The sequence below is a fragment of the Petaurus breviceps genome, unplaced genomic scaffold (genome assembly GCF_028583685.1).
Source record: "Petaurus breviceps papuanus isolate PSGF00001 unplaced genomic scaffold, PetGlider_PUasm1.0 140, whole genome shotgun sequence".
Lineage (NCBI taxonomy): Eukaryota > Metazoa > Chordata > Mammalia > Diprotodontia > Petauridae > Petaurus > Petaurus breviceps.
In genome coordinates this window covers 52,753,751-52,772,145 of record NW_027185698.1, presented here as the reverse complement: position 1 = coordinate 52,772,145, position 18,395 = coordinate 52,753,751, and the positions used below count along the sequence as shown (strand labels likewise).

Below are 18,395 nucleotides of genomic sequence, written 5' to 3'. Positions count from 1 at the left end.
TAGTGATTTAGAGTATTTTTAATATGACTATAGATACCTCTGATTTCCTTACCTGAAAACTGCCTGTTCATATCCTTTGACTATTTTATCAACTGGAGAATAATAGTATTCTTACAGATTTGACTCAGTTCTCTATATTTGAGAAATGAGGACATTGGCAGAGAAACTTGCTGTAACATTCCCCTCCCCCTAGTTTTTTCTTTCCTAGTGTTAGGGGTATTAAAGTACATCATTTCACCCAGATACCAAAGGGGCACTCTTCTAAAATAGGACAGAATTCCTCTAGAATGGAATGATTCTTAATCCTTTTGTACTAAATTATTTTCTTTCAAACCTTAAGACACTAAGAGGAATGCCTAATGTTCTTGTCTATATTTTTGAAATATCTCCAACCAAACTCTGAGGCTAATGAAGGCTATGTACTCTGGGAAGAAATTTCTAGAGTGGTTTCAAACAGTACCACATATTTGACCAACATTTAAATTAAGATGTTTACTTCCCAAATATGACTAAAAAACTCTTCTCAATGTTATAACCAGACACCATTATGTTTTTCATAAGTTATTCAAGGGTGACAGAAAATTAATCATGGCCTATCTTGAACCATAAGAGGAAAAAGTTAAGATTTATAAATGGTTTATGACTAAATTTACTACTTTCAAAGTGCAGCATATCTGAATCAAAACCTCAAAGCTTCCCCTGCCCACAAATATTCAGGTGTGCACAAGATCTATGAAAATACATAAGGACCTAAAGACAGAACTGCTTGGAAACATGAAAATTGATTGCTTGTTTGGATTTGTACTGTGATTTCTCAAGTTTCAAAAGAGAAACTGCACACTATTAAAATGGGTGAGTATATTCAAGTTGCAATTTCAGGTAAGAGAGAAAAATTCTATTAAAAATGAATACAGAATGTACAAAAGATTTATATGTCTATCTACCAAGATATAAACAGGAACCATATAAATACAACTACAAAACATTATTTATAGAAAAAATAAACTAGAGAATATTAACTGGTCATTGGTAGGCCAAGCCGCTACAATAAAAATGACCATATCTAAATTAACTTACTTATTTAGTGTCATACTTATTAAAGCACCAAAGAATTTTAGAGAACTGGAAAAAAAAAATTCATCTAGAGGCCAAAATAAGAAAGAAGAAAAAAAGGCGAGTCAAGGATCTCAAGGGATTAATACACTACAGCAATTATCAAAACAATTTGGTATTGAGTTTAAAAATAGAGAGCTTTATCAGCAGAACAGATTTAGATTTAGGTACACAACATAAAGAAGCAAATGAACCTGGTAGCCTAGTGTTAGATCCTATCTACTGGGATAAGGACTACCTTGGCACCCCACGCCCACACTCCCCAAAAAGCTGTGAAAATTGGATAGCAATCTGGCGAAAATTATATTTGAACAATACCTCATATCATATGTCAAGATAAGTTTAAGATGAAAACACATAAAAGGTGACATCATAAACAAATTAGAAGAATGATGAAGTATCTTTTAGATATATAGGTAGCTAAGAGTTCATTACCAAACAAAGGATAGAGAGCATCACCTAAGATAATATGGAAAATTGTGACTACATGATGTTAAAAAGTTTTTGCACTGGGGTGACTAGGTGGTGCAGTGAACAGAGCACCAGCCCTGGAGTCAGGGGGACCTGAGTGCAAATCCAGCCTCAAACACTTGACACAATTATTAGCCGTGTGACTTTGGAAGTCACTTAACCCCAATTGCCCTCCAAAAATCAAAAAACAAACAAAAAACAATTTTTGCACAAATTGAATGCAGCTTAGAAGGAAAAGTAGGGGAAAAACCCCTTTGCAACAAGTTATTACGTTACAAACATAAAGGTCTCATTTCCAAGGTATAGAAGAAATGAATTCTAATTTATATGGAGTCATTTATTGATTGACAATTAGTAAAAAACTATTAACAGGCAAAACATTCTCAAGAAGAAATCCAGGATATCTCTACTTATATTTAAAAATGTTCCAAATCACTAAAAATAAGGAAAGTGCAAATTAAAAGAATTCTGAGGTACCACCTCACACCTGAGACTGGCAAAGATAACAAAAAAGAAAGAAATCGACCAACATGGAAGGAGCACATTAATGTACATTTGTCCAATCACTCTAGAAAGCTATTTGAAATTATGCACAAAAAGTTACTAAACTGTGCATGTATTTTGGCCCAGTGATACCACTACTAAGGTCAATACCACAAAGAGAAAGAAAAAAAGGTCCTATATGTAAAAGAGAAAAAAAAAAAAAGAAAAAATATGTACCTAATTATTTATAGCAATTTTCTTTCTATTTTGCTAGAAATTAAAGGGTGCCAATCAATGGGGGCAAATGGCGGAAAAAGTTACAGTACATGAATGTAATGTAATACTATGATGCTACAGAAAACAAAGGAACAGGAGGTTTCAGAGTTAACTTCGTAAGACTTGTATGCACTGATGTTAAGTAAACAGAACCAGAACAATTTGTAACATCAATGTTGCAAAAATGAACAATTCTGAAAGACTTAGGAATTCTGAACCATCAATGCAATGACCAATTATGATAAAGAGTACTGATAATGAAGAAAGCTATCCATCTCACAACAAAGAGATAATGGACTAACATGTACAGTGGGAAACAGATTTTTGGACATGGCCAATATGGAAATTTGTTTTAACTGACCAGTTATGCTCACAAAATACAAGGAGGTTTTGTATCTTTTGCTTCTGTAGGCAGGGGTAGAACAAACTCCCTGCCCCTCAAATTCTATTTACAAAACTGTGACTGCAAAAACCACATTAAGCAATGTTTCTGCTTTATGGATATTCATGTATTTTATTTTACTGCTTTTTTTTTTTGGAGGGCAACTGGGGTTAAGTCAGATATTTTATTTTTTAAACCTTTTTTAACTACTAAAAAAACACACAATTCTAGTTATAATCCAACCTCCAAAATGCATCTTGAACACAGATCTCACAAGACAGTAGGAATAGTATTTGTCTTTACTATGTTAAACCATGGCAATCCAAGTATCGATGTGCTTAAGGTATCTTTCTCAGTACGGAACAGCAGGTTGATTTAAAAAAAAAAAGTGAGTAATACTATATAGAAATGTCAGAAACTGCCCTAATGGAAACAAAAACTATTTATACAAAATAAGAAACCTGTTTTTGAGCATAGCAATATTTGCCACTTTACAACATTGTGCAATGAATACTATGACAGCAGGGAGGAAAAAACTCCCACACCCAAAAAGCAAAGTAGTATTATGGTTTGTCCCATTAAAGTATAGGACTAATAGGAAATAGGGGGGGAAAAAAGGAGTAAGAACTTTTACTGTTTCATTTCTGGTTTTGGAGCTGATTAGGCAACCAGTCCAATTCTTCAAAGAGCCCATTTCCACTAGTGGGACAGACAGCTTGAAGATACCAGTTTTCATGACAAAGAGAATGCCATCTAAGTTGATGTGTGATTTCAGCAGCATTCATGGCACTGTTAGCAAATACTAAGAAATGGAAGCTGTGTCAGATTTTATATTATTGAGCTAAAAGATCACTGCAGACAGTGACTGCAAAATTAAAATTAAAAGACACTTGCTCCTTGGAAGGAAAGCTATGGAAAATCTAGAGAGCATTACTAAAAAGGGACATCACCTTGCCAACAAATGTCCATATAGTCAAAACTATGGTTTTCCCAATAGCAATGTATGGCTGTGAACTGAAGTATAAGAAAAGCTGAGTGCTCCAGAATCAATACCGTGGAGAAGACTTTTCAAAGTCCCTTGGACAGCAAGGAGATCAAATCAGTCAATACTTAAAGAAATTAATTCAAGGTGGCACAGTGAATAAAGCACCAGCCCTAGAGTCCTGGAGTTAGGAGGACCTGAGTTCAAATTTGGCGTCAGACACTTAACACAAAAACTAGAGGTGTGACCTTGGGCAAGTTGCTTAAAGAAAAAGAAAAGAAAGAAGGCTTGGGATGTTAGTATTCCTCAATTAGTGATTACCTCCTGGTATCCTAATGATGTTCCAAATAAATATTTTGGTTTTGCCTTTGAGGAAGAGAATTTATTTGCATTTTGCATATTTTCCCCGGAAATACACATGCATATTCATAGTGGCTACTATGGGTATCACATTGGCTTTACAGTTATTCACTGGAAAGTAAAATACTGAAGATGGGACTCACTGGAAAAGCCCGGTGTTGGGAAAGACTGGAAGCAAAAGGAAAAGGTGATGGCAGAGAATGCGATGGAAACAATGAACATGAACCTGGGACAGACTTGGAGATGTAGGGCTTAGTGTACTATGGTCCATGGGGTCACAAGGAGTCGGACATGACTAAACAACAATGACAGCTCTAAGCTCATCCTTGGACATCTCTCTTGTAAGTTCTTCTCAGTTTTATCCATTTGTTCTGTCATTAACCACAAAATTCTGTCTCAACCACAAAAATTAACCATTGTGTACTGGGTTGGATATTATCCTGGCCACCCACAGCACAATACTGTCAAGCTTCCTCTGTATTCTAAACCTCTTGCAGTGAAAATCATAGTGAGGATTGTAGTTATTTATCATTTCACCCAGTTTTAATTTGAACAAAATAATTATTTTTCCCTCCAGCACCTAGATGAGTAGAATCCTCACCTTTTGGGGGTTTTCCACCAACAGACTCCTGAAGATTATATGAACACATATACTCCCCACATTCCAAGTGCAGTAGATGGAATGCTGGTCAAAGAAAACCCCCGCCTGTAAGCCCTTGGATTCCTGTCTTCTCAATCCTGAGGGGCTGCTGCTCCTTTCCCCACCTTCAGCTCCCCTCTCACTGGTTTTCTTGTCACAAGACAGTCGCTCTAGATAGTGACCCACATATGTCTATCTAACTTTTAAGTTCTGCTACAATACAAATATAGGTAGATATACAATGATACTATAATATTTTGACGCTAACCTGACAAAATATTTCAAGGTCAAAATAAAAGATTTCAGTTACTTAGCATAACTTTCTCATTTTAGAGCCTACACACCCAAAATGAGCAGTTAAAAAAAAAAAATCACTAGTTTCCACTGACCTCCCCAAACCATTTCTACATACAAGGTACCAAATTAATCCTTCTGCTTTCATCATGCCCACTCCTTTGCTCACATATTTCAAAGGTTCCTCACTGCCCATAGGTCAAAATTAAGCTACTTAACCTAGCATCCAAAGCTTGTTGCTAATATGACCCTCAACATATTTTACCATTCTTAGCTTCAACCATTTCATTCTATAATCTCTCTGCTCTGACCAAAAACTATTCCCTAAACTCATCTTATGCATTCTCAGTTTTGTGCCTTCTCCCCTTGCAATTTGTTTAAAATATCTTTCATACTATCTGAAAACTACCCATCTTTAAAATGCGAAACAAATCAGACTTCCTCTAGGAACCTTTCCCCTATTCACCTGAACTTACAGTGATTTCTCTCTACTTAAGTATAAAATATGCTGAGGGGGTGAGGGGTGTGGAGAGTAAGATCTAAGGAATATGGAATATTCCTGGGATAAAAAAAAGACAGCAGGAGCTAAATTGAGAAAATTCTATTTTTATCCTCCAAAATATTTTGCACATAATACTTGTTATATAAACTTTTCATATGAAATTAATATTAATATTACAGGGAAAATGGCCCCTAGAATCTTGAGTAGATGCCCTGGCGATTATGAGAGGTCACTGGAAAGAGTTGCACAAGCTGAAAATACACACGTGGTTTGAGATGTGTACTAAAGGAATTCCCAGATCTATGAGATCAAAGATCTGTAAAGCTCCTACTCAAATTACAATGAATACCAGGGTTTCAGGAGAGAAATTTTATCTATACCACTTACCACTCTGATTTATCATAAGTTATCTTTTAGTGTAGGTTGTCCTTTAATGTATACATGTGCTATTAACTAAAGTAGATTACAGACTTCTTGAGGTCAAGTATTGTCATATATCTCTTTATATATTCTGAAATATCCTGAACATAGCAGATGCTCATTAAATATCTGTTGCTTACTGAAGGAAAAAATTAGAACCCAACTAAAAATTAGAATCAGTATAGGTCATATACTTACATGCTTCCATTCATGTAAATAAGGAAGATAGATCTTTCCATTTGCATCGACATGCTTCCCTGTTTTAATGGTCATTGAACTAGTAGGCTTAACAAAACAGATAGGGGGATTATACGGATATGTGTCCAGAAGCCACAGGCATATTGGGATATTGTATATGTTACCTAAAAAAGAAAAAGTGAGACTTCAATTATTCTATTTTTAGATCTTTTATGATCTTTCAATACCCTTACAAGTAAATAACTGCAATAAAATAGCACTAAGTTAAACTATAACAAATATACAAAGACAATGGAATTTTTGTTAGGCTGGAGAATCTTTACAGATGATCTATTTCAATCCCTTCATTAAAAGAGGAAACTGGGGCTTAAATACCTTATAAGTAATTTGTAAAAGGTCACAGAAGTAATAAGTAGGAAAACTAAGATTTAAATTTAAAGAATTCCAAACCTAGCTTGAATCAAATCCCACTATTACACATCGCCTCTTTTCAGCATACTTCCTGGGTTTCAGAGTTATACTGTAAAAGTGTTTCTCCAGTTTTTATTTTACAGAGCAGTTCAATAGCATAAAAAGGTAGATGAATGCATTTTTATACAATCCATTCTTGGTTATACAATTCTTGTCATTTCATATTTTAAAAACAGTACAGAGGCTGGGGAACATACAGAATATAACATGGGATAATAGCTTTACTACTGAAAGAGACCACAGAAGCCATCTAGAACCTCCTCCACTTTTTACAGATGAGGAATTTAAAGACTAAAGAGGTTAAAAGACTTTCTCAAGGTCACACAGCTAGTATGAGAAGAGGATTTGGACATAGTTCCTCTGATTTCAGAGTCAACACTCTTCCCACTGGGCCATGCTGTCATCTAAAAACAAAGAAAAGCAACTTATAAAACTGAATCACCTGACCACTAAGTTTCTAAAGCCTCATCTATAGCTAGGTCTTGGGGCGGCTAGGTGACGTTCAGTAAATAGAGCAGCTGGCCCTGGAGTCAGGAGGACCTGAGTTCAAATCCGGCCTCAGACACTTAACACAAAAACTAGCCATGTGACCTTGGGCAAGTCACTTAACCCCAATTGCCCTGCCCCCCCTCAAAAAAGCAAAAACAACAAAAAAGTACAGTTAGGCTGTACTCTAAGAAAATTAAATATGCAAAATAAATTGGCAATGCTACAAATGTACATCTCAGTCACTCAAGCATTTATTAAGCACTTACTTTGTATCAAATTCTGTGCTAAGCACTGTGCATAAAAGAAAGGCAGAACATAGTCCTTGCTCTAAAGTTCACTTTCTAATGAGAGAGAAAATATTCAAATAACTTTGTACCAATAGAATATGTGCAGTATAAATGAGAAATCTCAGAAGGTGAGGAGGAGCACGAAAAACCTACACAGTTGGGATTTAAGCTGAGTTCTGAAGGTAGCCAGGAAAACCAAGAGGCAGAGGTGAAGGAACACAGCATTCCAGGTAGGGAGGACAGCGAGTGGAAAGGCATAGTGATAGGGCAGCTGTGTATAAGCAGAGTAATAAAATAGTTTAACTGGATCATAGAGGGCATGGAGGGAAGCTAAGCATAAGAAAAGAAGTAGGAAGAGGTAAGATTGTGATGGTGTTTACATGCCAGTGATTTTATACTTGACCTGAAAGTGCTAAGGAGCTAGTTTATTGAGTGGGAAGTGGTTTGATGTGATCAGATACATCTGTACTTTATGAAAATCACTTGACCCACTTAGAATAGGTAACACTCACTACTTGGATGATCAGGCAGGTCAAACATCAGATCCTCCCTATATTCAAGGCTTGCCGCACTGTTCTTTTTTATTTTTTTCACTGTGATTTAATAATTTTAAACTTAAAATGTAGTTTAAAATAAAGCTGTTCTGTAAAAAAAATAAAATAAAAATCACTAAGCAGAGGATGGACTGGAGTAAGAAGAGAAGTGAGGCAAAGAGACCAACCAGAAGGCTACCATAATAGTCCAGTTGAGAGGTGACAATTTCCTGTACTAAGGCAGTGATCATGTGAGTAGAAGAAAGGGGATGTCCAAGAGACACTGTGAAGGAAGAAACAAGACGTAACCAACAGATGGGATATGTGGTGTGAGGAGATAAGGATGCTATCAAGGTTGTAGGTTTAGCTGATATGAGAAGGAAGTAGGTGTCCTTGACAGTAACAGGAAAGCTGGGCTGAGAGGAAGATATACAGGAATGAGTCTGGTTTACACACCTCCTTCTAACCTCTACATGTGAGACGTAGTTTCAGACGAACAAAAAACAGGTGCTAATTAAGGGTTGAAGGCCAAGAGGATTCACAAGGATGCCAGTCACAGGAGTTGGGAATGTTTAAATTGGAAAATATAATACTAAAGATCAGCTTACTCTGCTGCTCTGCCTGAGTTCAATTCCACTGGCCAAGATGTCCTTCCATATTAAACTTATCATGTCTAATCACCATACTGCTAACCCAAGCCTTAACTGACACACCTCAGCCTCCTCTCTTCCCTGACTGGAGTGTAGAGTACCAAACTCCTCCTAATTCATTCCTTTACAGAAGGGAGAAACCAGATTCAGCTCACTCCATTTTGCATCTGCTCCTCTGCCCAGTTTCAACAACACAGAATAAGATGTCCCCACACTGGGTACCCCTAGTCTTCCCTGCTCTGCTACTTTCTTTTTTTTAATGATTTTATTCTGTTTATTAATGTAATATAAGAGTAAAGGATAAAAAAATATATTTCTGATTCATTTATTATGCTATGAAGTTAAGGGAAGCAAAATTAAACAGTAAATAATATTGAATATTTTACCTAAAGACAAGCCTACTCTTATGATGAAAATGTCATGATTATCATTTATTTTAGCAGTAGAGACTGAATCATCATCCCCTTCTTATAGTAGGATCCTCCTACATATGTTGATAGGTGTAGAGAGCTTTATCCACATCTTGGTGAATTTGCAGGTCACATTTTTATACAATGAACCAAGAGTAGCTGGATGACTAAAGGCATTATCTAAAATCAGTACACCCCATCGCCTGATTGGGCATTTCACTGACTGTCCCTTATGCATAGTATGCTCTACTTTTTTTTTTTTTTGCTTTTTGGAGGGCAATTGGGGTTAAGTGACTTGCCCAAAGTCACACAGTTAGTAAGTGTTTATGCTCTACTTCTTTATGTCTTTCTCCTGGTCTCCCTATCTTCCTTCAAGTCCCAGTTAAAATATTCCCAGAAGGTGGAAGCCTTTCCCACTCCCTCTTAATTTTAGTGCCCTCTCTCTAAATTATTTCTAATTTATACAATATATAGCTTGTTTGTACATAGCTGTTTGCATGTTTTTTTCCCTATTAAATTTTGTGCCCCACAAAGGCAGGGACTATCTTTTGTCTTTCTTTATATATCTAGCATTTAGCACAGTGCCTGCCACACGATAGGCAATGTTTACTGACTGACTGAAAAAAAAAAAAAAGACTGTCTTTTTTTCCTTTTTTAAATAGTATTTTCCCTCCAACTACATATAAAGGCAAATTTTAATATTCATTTTAAAAAATTTGAGTTCCAAATTTTCTCCCTCCCTCAGACAATAAGCAGTTTGATATCAGTTATATATGTGCAATCATGACTGAATGACTTTCAATTTGCTACTATTGTCCTTGAAACATTTTTCAACAACTGGGCTAAAATAACTTGAAAACCAGTTTTTGAAAATAGCTTTAGTCATTGGTGATTTCTTATTTGAAAATCAGAACTGAAAGTGACTGATAATTGTATCTTCTCCTAGCTTGAGGATTTTAAGTGATTGATAGTTGTATCTCTCCTAGCTTGAGGATTTTGAGATTGACAAACCAATTTTGGCTTTAATTTAAAAGCTTCTTCTGCATTACCTTCCCAATAAAATTGTTGCACAGTCTGTAGATGCTTTAAATCTAGATTGAGTGTTTTCTTTCTTAGACCTCTAAATTCTGGAAGTCATCTTTTTCCAGAATAAGTCTGTTTCATTGACACTGCTCCACTACTTTCTGGGCTGCTTCCCCCCATCAGACTATAAGCTCCTTGAGGGAAATGACCATCTTTCTTTTTATTAACTGCATCCCTAGTGCTTAGCACAGTGTTTGGCACTTAGTAAGTACGTAATAAATGTTTACTGTGGGCTAATGTGAAAATATTTAATGTGAATGTATATATAGAGCCTATATCAGATTGCACCATCTTGCAGGAGAAGGGGGAGAGGAGAGGGAGAGAAAATTTAAAACTCAAAAGCTTGTGGAACTGAATGTTATAAACTAAAAATAAATGTTTATTGTGATTCAGGACAATTCCAAAGGATCCGTGATGAAAAATGCTATCCACCACCAGAGAGAGAACAGATGAACTCTGAGTACAGACTGAAATATGATTTTTTTCCACTTTATTTTTCCTGCCTTTTCCTCCCTTTCAACATGGTTAATATGGAAATGTTTTGTGTGATTTCACATACATAATTGATCATATATTGCTTGCCTTCTCAATGAGAAGGGGAGGGGCTAAAGGTAGAGGAAAATCTGGAATACAAAAAAAAAAAAGAGAATGCTACCAAAAATAAAAAAAAAAAGTATCTAAGTTTCATGAGGGGACTGTTTTTCTCTGTGACTTTGCATTCCAATCACTTAGCAGAGTACATAGCAAATAGAAAGTACTTAATAAATGCTTCTCAACAATTTAAAAAATAAGTGTTTACTGGATTTGGAGATAAGTTGTCACTTAGTAAAGTTCTCTATCACTGGGCACTGCTCAGTCATGGGGTTCTTGCACTAGAAAGCTCCTTCCAAATCTCACATTATAGGCCTAGAGGAATCAGAACCCCAAATTCACCTAAATTCATATTTACAAATCACTACTTGACAAAGGCTAAGAAACCAAGCAAAACTGCGAGATTCCATTAGTAAATGAAAATGAATCATTAACTATCAATCAATTAATGGCAAAGTATATTTACATACAATTTTTTTTAGCAAAACATCTTATGATATACATTCTTATTTTGAAACACAATTTCCGATACTTACCTCTATAAGGCACAGGAATTGTTCCAGTAAGGTTCATTAGCTCCCTAGAATTGCCATCATTAAAGACTAGAAGAAATTAAACAAGGTTTTAATCATGTGCACTTTCAAAGTGTTTCCAGCTAATGTAGTTAAAACTGATACTGTCTTTAATAAATCTTTCAAATGTACAATATACTATCCACAAAGCATGGCATACCAACAAAATATAATTTGCTGAGTCACACAATAAGATCTGCTTTGTGAAAATACACATCAAGAGAAGAAAACTGCTTCCAAGTTCCCTGAAAAAAATGAATGGAGAACATGCAGAACCCTCATCTATCAGTCACACAAGGCTCCCCAAATACCATACTTACATACATAACCATATTAAAATAATACCACATTGAACTTAACACTTCAATATGCATAATCTAAGGACTAATTGTTACTATAAACATCACATTCAATTCACAATATTTCATTTTTTTTAAATGAGCTGTTAACACGCCACTAAATGAAGTACTGGAAAATTATAAAAATGCTTTTTGCTTTTACATAAAGTAAAACCTAAGTCCTATTTTGATACTGATTTAATTAATTCACTGTCTTTCAATTGAGAATAAGTAAATAATTAGTAAAACACTGTGAATGTTTAAGCCTAGGTACAGAAAATTTTAAAAAAAATTATTGTTTTCAAGGAAGTTATATTCTACTGGGAGATAAGACTCCTTGGAATACTTTGAAATGCCTAAAAAAAATAAATAGAATTAGAAAGGAATTATATTGAAATAAAGATTCTTGCAAGCATTGACCCCATAAAATCTATCCACAAACTCGATAAGGTCTTTGAGTTAAAAATCCCTGAAATAGGATAAAAGACAACTAGACAACATACATTAAGGAAATCTGAGGGAGAAGAGAACACCTCAAACTTGGGGTAGGGTGAACTGAACATTAAAGGAAGAAAAGGAATTTAAAAGGTAGAAATGAGGAAGGAGTATATCCCAGGCAGGGGGTAGCTTATAGTCTAATAAGGTATCATAAGATACCATATGATAAGATACCTCTCTGATAAGGTATCAGAGAGTTACAAAACAAAATACTATTTAAGGCATGAGGGAAATGGTCATTGCTAACTGGGGGATGGAGAAACACAAACATATCAAATGACATCTTATGTACAGAGTAGAGTTAAACTAAATATAGTGTAAGAAGGAGGGCACTAGCAGCTGGGTGGGGGGAGGGGGAGAAGGGTGTGACCAGTACAAAAGCACAGAGATTGGAGATGGGGTATGAGTGATCCACAGACAGGTCAATTTGGGTGGATTGAAGAGTGCAGAAGGGATAATAACCCATGAGAAAGGAAAAATAGTTTGGGACCAAGTTGTGAATGGCTTAAAAGTTGTAAACGTAAGAGTTTATATTTTATCCTAGATGTAAGAAGGAAGGCACTGAAACTGACTGAACAGGGATATCATACATTGAGATCTGACCTTAAGTAAAATTACCCTGAAAGTAGTATAGTAAGAGAACTGAGGGATGCAGACCAATTAAGAGGCTATTATAATCATTTAGTAAAGAGCAACGAGGATAGAAAGGGTAAAAAAAAAAAAAAGATGTCCTCAAGGAGCTAACATGAAACCTTATGTGCCTTGTAAATGGAAAGCAATCTCACTGGGAAGGAACAGGATGGGGGGATGGGAAGGGGAGGGAAATATGAATACATGGGTCTGAGATACTATATGGACAGACCAGGAAAAGCCTCCTTCATAAGGTGAGCTGAGTGTAGAGAATGAAGAGAAGCAAAGAACCAAGAGAAACCAAGGTCAAGGACAAGTATGGTGTCCCCCAAGGCTCCTTTAAAATTTTTTTACTATTTTAGTTTTCCCCAGTTACATATAAAAACAGTTTTTAACATTCATTTTTAAAACTTTGAGTTACAAATTCTCTCCCTTCCTCCCCTCTCCACTCACCATCATTGAGAAGGTAAGCATAATAGAGGTTATACATGTATAGTCATGCAAAACATCCATAATATTCATGTTGTGAAAGACAACACATCCAAAAAAAAAAAAGTCAAGAGAGATTTCTATACTCAACTCAACATGTATATTATTCCCTCTGAGTCAATTCTGATGAGAGTAAAGTCCACTGCCTTTTCTTGACTTTTATGTGAGGTAATTTACCCCTTTCTACCTCTCCCTTTCTCTTTCTCCCAGTACATTCCTCTCACTTTTTAAATTTTATTTTTTTTGTTTCATCCCTTCATATTCAATTCACACCCATTCCCTGTCTATATATATATATATATATATATAATCCCTCTACATACCCTAATAATAATAAGGTCTCATGAGTTACAAATATCATCTCCCCATGAAGGAATGTAAACAGTTTAAGATCATTAGGTCCCTTATGATTTCCCTTTCCTGCTGCTTTTTTATGCTTCTCTTAAGCATTATATTTGAAAATCAAATTTTCTTTTCAACTCTGGTCTTTTTATCAAGAATGCCTGAAAGTCCTCTATTTCACTGAATATTTCTTCTCCCCCCCCCCCCCCAAGATTATGCTAAGTTTTGCTGGGTAAGTGATTCTTGGTTATAATCCTAGCTCCTTTGCCTTCTGGAATATTATATTCCAAGCCCTCCAATTCTCTAAGAAGCAGCTGTCAAATCTTGTGTTATTCTGACTGCAGCTCCATGATACTTAAATTTTCTTTCTGGCTGCTTGCAATATTTTCTCCTTGACCTGGGAACTCCAGAATTAGGCTATAATATTCTTGGCAGTTTTCATTTTGGGTTCTTTCAGGAAATGATTTGTGAATTCTTTCAATTTCTATTCTACCCTCTGGTTCTAAAATATTAGTTTTCCTTGAGAATTTCTTGAAAGATGACATCTAGGCTCTTTTTTGGATGATGATGGCTTCCAGGTAGTCCAATTTTTAAATTATCTCTCCTGGACCTATTTCCAAGTCAGTTGTTTTTCCAATGAAATATTTCACACTGTCTTCTATTTTTTCATTCCTTTGGTTTTATTGTTTCTTGATGTCTCATAAAGTCATTAGCTTTCATTTGCTCCATTTTAATTTTTAAGGAATTATTTTCTTCAGTGATCTTTTAGATCTCCTTTTCCATTTGGCCGATTCTTTTTAAGGCATTCTTCTCCTCACTGGCTTTTTGGACCTCTTATCATTTGGCCTACTCTGTTTTTTAAAATGTTATTTTCTTTGGTGTTTTTTGTGTCTTTTTTACCAAGTTGTTGACACATTTTTCATTATTTTCTTGTATCACTCTCATTTCACTTCCCAATTTCTCCTCCAACTTTCTTACTTGATTTTCAAAATCTTTTTTGAGCTTTTCCATGGCCTGAAATCAATTAGTATTTTTCTTGGAGGCTTTAGACATAGGAGCTTTGACTTTGTTGTCTTCTGAGTGTGTGTTTTGATCTTCTTTGTCATCATAATGACTTTCTAGAGACAGAGGTTTTTTCCCCGTTGTTTTACTCATTTCTCCAGCCTATCACTTGAAGTTTACATCTTTGTTAAAGTAGGGCTCAACTTTCAGGGTGGAGGGTTCACTTTCCCAAGCTTCATGGATTTTGTGCAGCTATTATCATAGATACTTCTGGAGACCTATAAGTTTTCAGTTCTTCCAAGGTGGTATGATTTAAATAGAGTTTACTACTGTCCTGGCCTGTGCTCTGGTCTGTGAGCAACCACAAGCATTCTTTTCTGCCCTGTAACTGTGAGGAGGGTCACCCCTCTACTGTGGTCACAAGATCTGGTGTGCTACAGCTCCTCCTTGCCCTTGGACTGCCACCCAGGACTGTGACCCAGATCCAAGTACGGGCAAAGCAACAGAGTCCTGCTGCAGTGCTAGCAAAAAAGACCCCTGTAATTTCCTTCTAACCAGTTGTTTGACCCCCTCCTTACCATCTGTGGGCTGAGAGCTCCGGAAGCAGAGATTGCTGCTTCAGTTACTACCAACGCCTGCTCCTGATTAGCTGGGGCTAACCTGAACTGGATTATGTTCCAGCCTCACCCAGGTCTGACAGACGTTTCCTGCCAACCTTCCAAGTTATCTTGGGCTGGATATTTATTTCACTCTATCTTTTTTGTGGGTTTTGTTGCTCTAGAATTTGTTTAGAGTCATTTTTAAAAGGTATTTGGAAGAGAGCTCAGCTAAGTCCCTCCCTTTACTCTGCCATCTTGACTCCTCTTCCCCACCCCTGCCCCTCTCACCTTGTAGGAGGAAAATGATAAACCAGACAAAGGATACTAAGAAAGAGCCAAGTATTAGGATGGTCAAATTAAGGCCCAATGAAAAAACTGTTAGGATGAATTCAGGACACTGGAAGACCTTTGGATATGACTCCAAATGCAAGCTCCATTTTGAAGAACATTAGGTAAAATATGTGTGTATCATTAAAGGAATTACAAAGCAAAACTTAAGTATATTTATATATTTTTTTATTTTGTGAGGGCTCTCACCAACGAGGCCCCACCCTGTAATGTTATATGAGTATGAAAGAAAAGCAGTTCATTCTGTAGACCTATGTATATATGAGTGACAGAGATAGAAAGAAAAGGTGCTCTATAAAGCCAATGCAGGGAATGTGTTATATTTAAGGCAGGCAAAAAGGGATAGCACTTAAGTAAAAAAGTATAAAAGGACAGAGACGGGAAGCCAGACCACACACCCAGATCTAAAAGAACCTAACAAGACATCTACTCCAACTCACACATTTTGCAGATGAAACTGATGACCGGAAGAAGCTAAGTGATTTCTGTAAGCTAACAAAAGTAGCAAGAATTAGTCTGGAATCAAATCTAAGTGGCTACCTCCAAATCCAGCATTTTAGTCTGCCTCTATAAATGTGTGCTGGCATTTGGTGATAGTATTTGACTATACAAAGCCCAGGAAATTTATACCCTGTAGACTAAAACAATAATTGGGGGTCAAACCTTCATCAGTACTGGCTTGCTATAGAACATATATCTTGTTGGTTTCACTACACAAAAGTGAATGTATGTTTATCTGTGGTTCTTCCACCTGAGGATCAATGAAGTAAATTTTCTAACCTATAAAATGAATTAGACTGGATGTATGTCTTAAGTGCATTTCTAGCTCTAAAACGTTTATGTTCCATGTGAAAAAGTTTTTAAAATTAAAAAGTGAAAGTTATTGAATATTTTATTTTGTCTCATCGTCCTTTACTTTTACAAGGGAGAAGAGATAAATTTTAAACAATGAACTTGACAAACAAATAGGAAACAGTAAATAGTATAAACAAACAGTAACGTTGCAGTACGCTATAGATTTTTTAATAAAAAAGAAAACTCACCATAAGAATCCAGTACAGGTTTGAGATCTTTGTACAGTGTAATAACATTGACAGTTTCCCGTACAGTTAGGTCTCGGTACTTGTACTAGAAGACAAAAACAAAATCAGAGTTTAATGTGAAAATGTAACCCATATGTACCTCTTCTAGGTCTTCCTACCACTTTCTATCAGAAATGCTGATAAAATTCAATTCCTTAGAATTGCCTGCAAGGGTGCCATCCAGGAAAAAGAACTCTGGATTTGGAATTGGAGTATTGGGTGACCCTAAGCAGTTCAACAATTCAGCTCCACAGATATTTATTAAGTGTTTGACTACTATGTAGTTACTGTCCTGGGAATGAAAAAAAAAAACCAACAATGAAAAAAATGACAAATGGAGAACAATAGGTGCATAGAAAATTAATTTTCATTTTAATTTTCACATTAGTCATATTATAAAGAATCAGAACCAATGCAAGAAACCACGAGAAAGAAACCAAACAAAACAACAACACACAAAAAAAGAGTGCACAATATGCTTCCATCTGCATTCAGACTCCATAGTTCTTTTTCTGGATGTGGACAGCATTTCCCATCATGAGTCTTTTGGAGTTGTCTAAGATCCTTGCATTACTGAAAAGAGCCAAGTCTATTACACTTAGCCACTGCAGAATGTGGCTATTACTGTGTATAATGTTCTACTGGTTCTGCTCATTTCACTCAGGATCAGTGAACAGAAGTCTTTCCAGGTTTTTCTGAAGTCCACCTGCTCATTATTTCTTATAGCCCAATAGCATTTTATTACATTTATTTATCACTACTTGTTCAGCCACTTCCCAAATGATGGACATCCCCTCAATTTTCAATTCTTGGCAACCATAAAAAGAGCTGCTATAAATATTTTTTGTACATGTGGGTCCCTTTTCCCATTTGTATGATCTCTTTGTGATACAGACCTAGTGGTATTGCTGGATCAAAGGGTATGCACATTTTTATAGCACTTTGGGCATAGCTCCAAATTGTTCTCTAAAATGGTTGGACCAATTCACAACTCCACCAACAAAGCATTAGTATTCCAATTTTCCCACAGCTTTTCCAGCATTTGTCATTTTCCTGTTTGTTGTTTTGATTTGTTTTTCTCTAATCAACAGTAATTGAGGGTATTTTTTTTCATGCAACCACAGATAGCTTTAATTTCTTCATCTGAAAACTTGCTGTTCATATCTTTTGACAATATATCAATTGGGGAAGTGGAAAATTAATTTTAAAAAATACACATACATACACATACAGAAACTGCCAGGGAGAGAGCACTAGCAAGATGAGGTTGGGGGATGGGAGTGTACATGAGAGATAAGTCTAGATAGAATGCCTGAGGAGCTGGCATTGAACAGAGAGTGTCTATGGAATTGAGGTATTGACAAGGCAGAAGTGAAAAGGGAGTACATTTCACACATAGGGATAAATTTGTGCAAATGCACAGAAAAAGCAGAAATTGTAGAGTAAGGGAAAAGAAAGTAGACTAATTCATCTGAAAGGTACAATGCATTAAAGAAAATAATAAGTTAATTTGTAAAGGTAGAGTCAAGCCACACAATGAACTGCTTCAAAACAGAGGAATTTGTATTTTATCCTATAGCAAAAGTTCTCAACCTTTTTAGGTGTCAGATTCCTTTGGCAAGCCTGGTTAAGTCTCTAGGCCCCTTCTCAGAACAATGTTTTTAAATGTGTAAAATAAAATGCATAAGATTATGAAAGAAACCAAATATATATTGAAATATAAGAGGTGAAGAGAGTTTGAGTGAGGGTGGTAGTTTAGTTTGAACTAAGAACTAGCCACTTTAAGTGAAAGAAAATACAATCAACACTTAGCAAGTGATTGGCTATTGGTCAGAGAGGAGTAAAATCAATCAAGTACTT

The 18,395-nt window shown here is 35.9% G+C and overlaps 1 protein-coding gene across 2 annotated transcripts in view; it reads right to left on the bottom strand.

Annotated features, from left to right (window-relative positions):
- Positions 1-18,395, bottom strand: part of TSG101 (tumor susceptibility 101) — a 101,698-nt gene that overhangs the window by 77,078 nt on the left and 6,225 nt on the right. For both annotated transcript variants that reach the window (XM_069073052.1, XM_069073056.1), the window contains exons 2-4: positions 16,497-16,581; positions 11,172-11,237; positions 6,122-6,285 (exon numbers count right to left, since the gene is read on the bottom strand). In XM_069073052.1, coding sequence (XP_068929153.1) covers positions 6,122-6,285; positions 11,172-11,237; positions 16,497-16,581 — 315 coding nt within the window. The remainder of the gene's footprint in view (positions 1-6,121; positions 6,286-11,171; positions 11,238-16,496; positions 16,582-18,395) is intronic.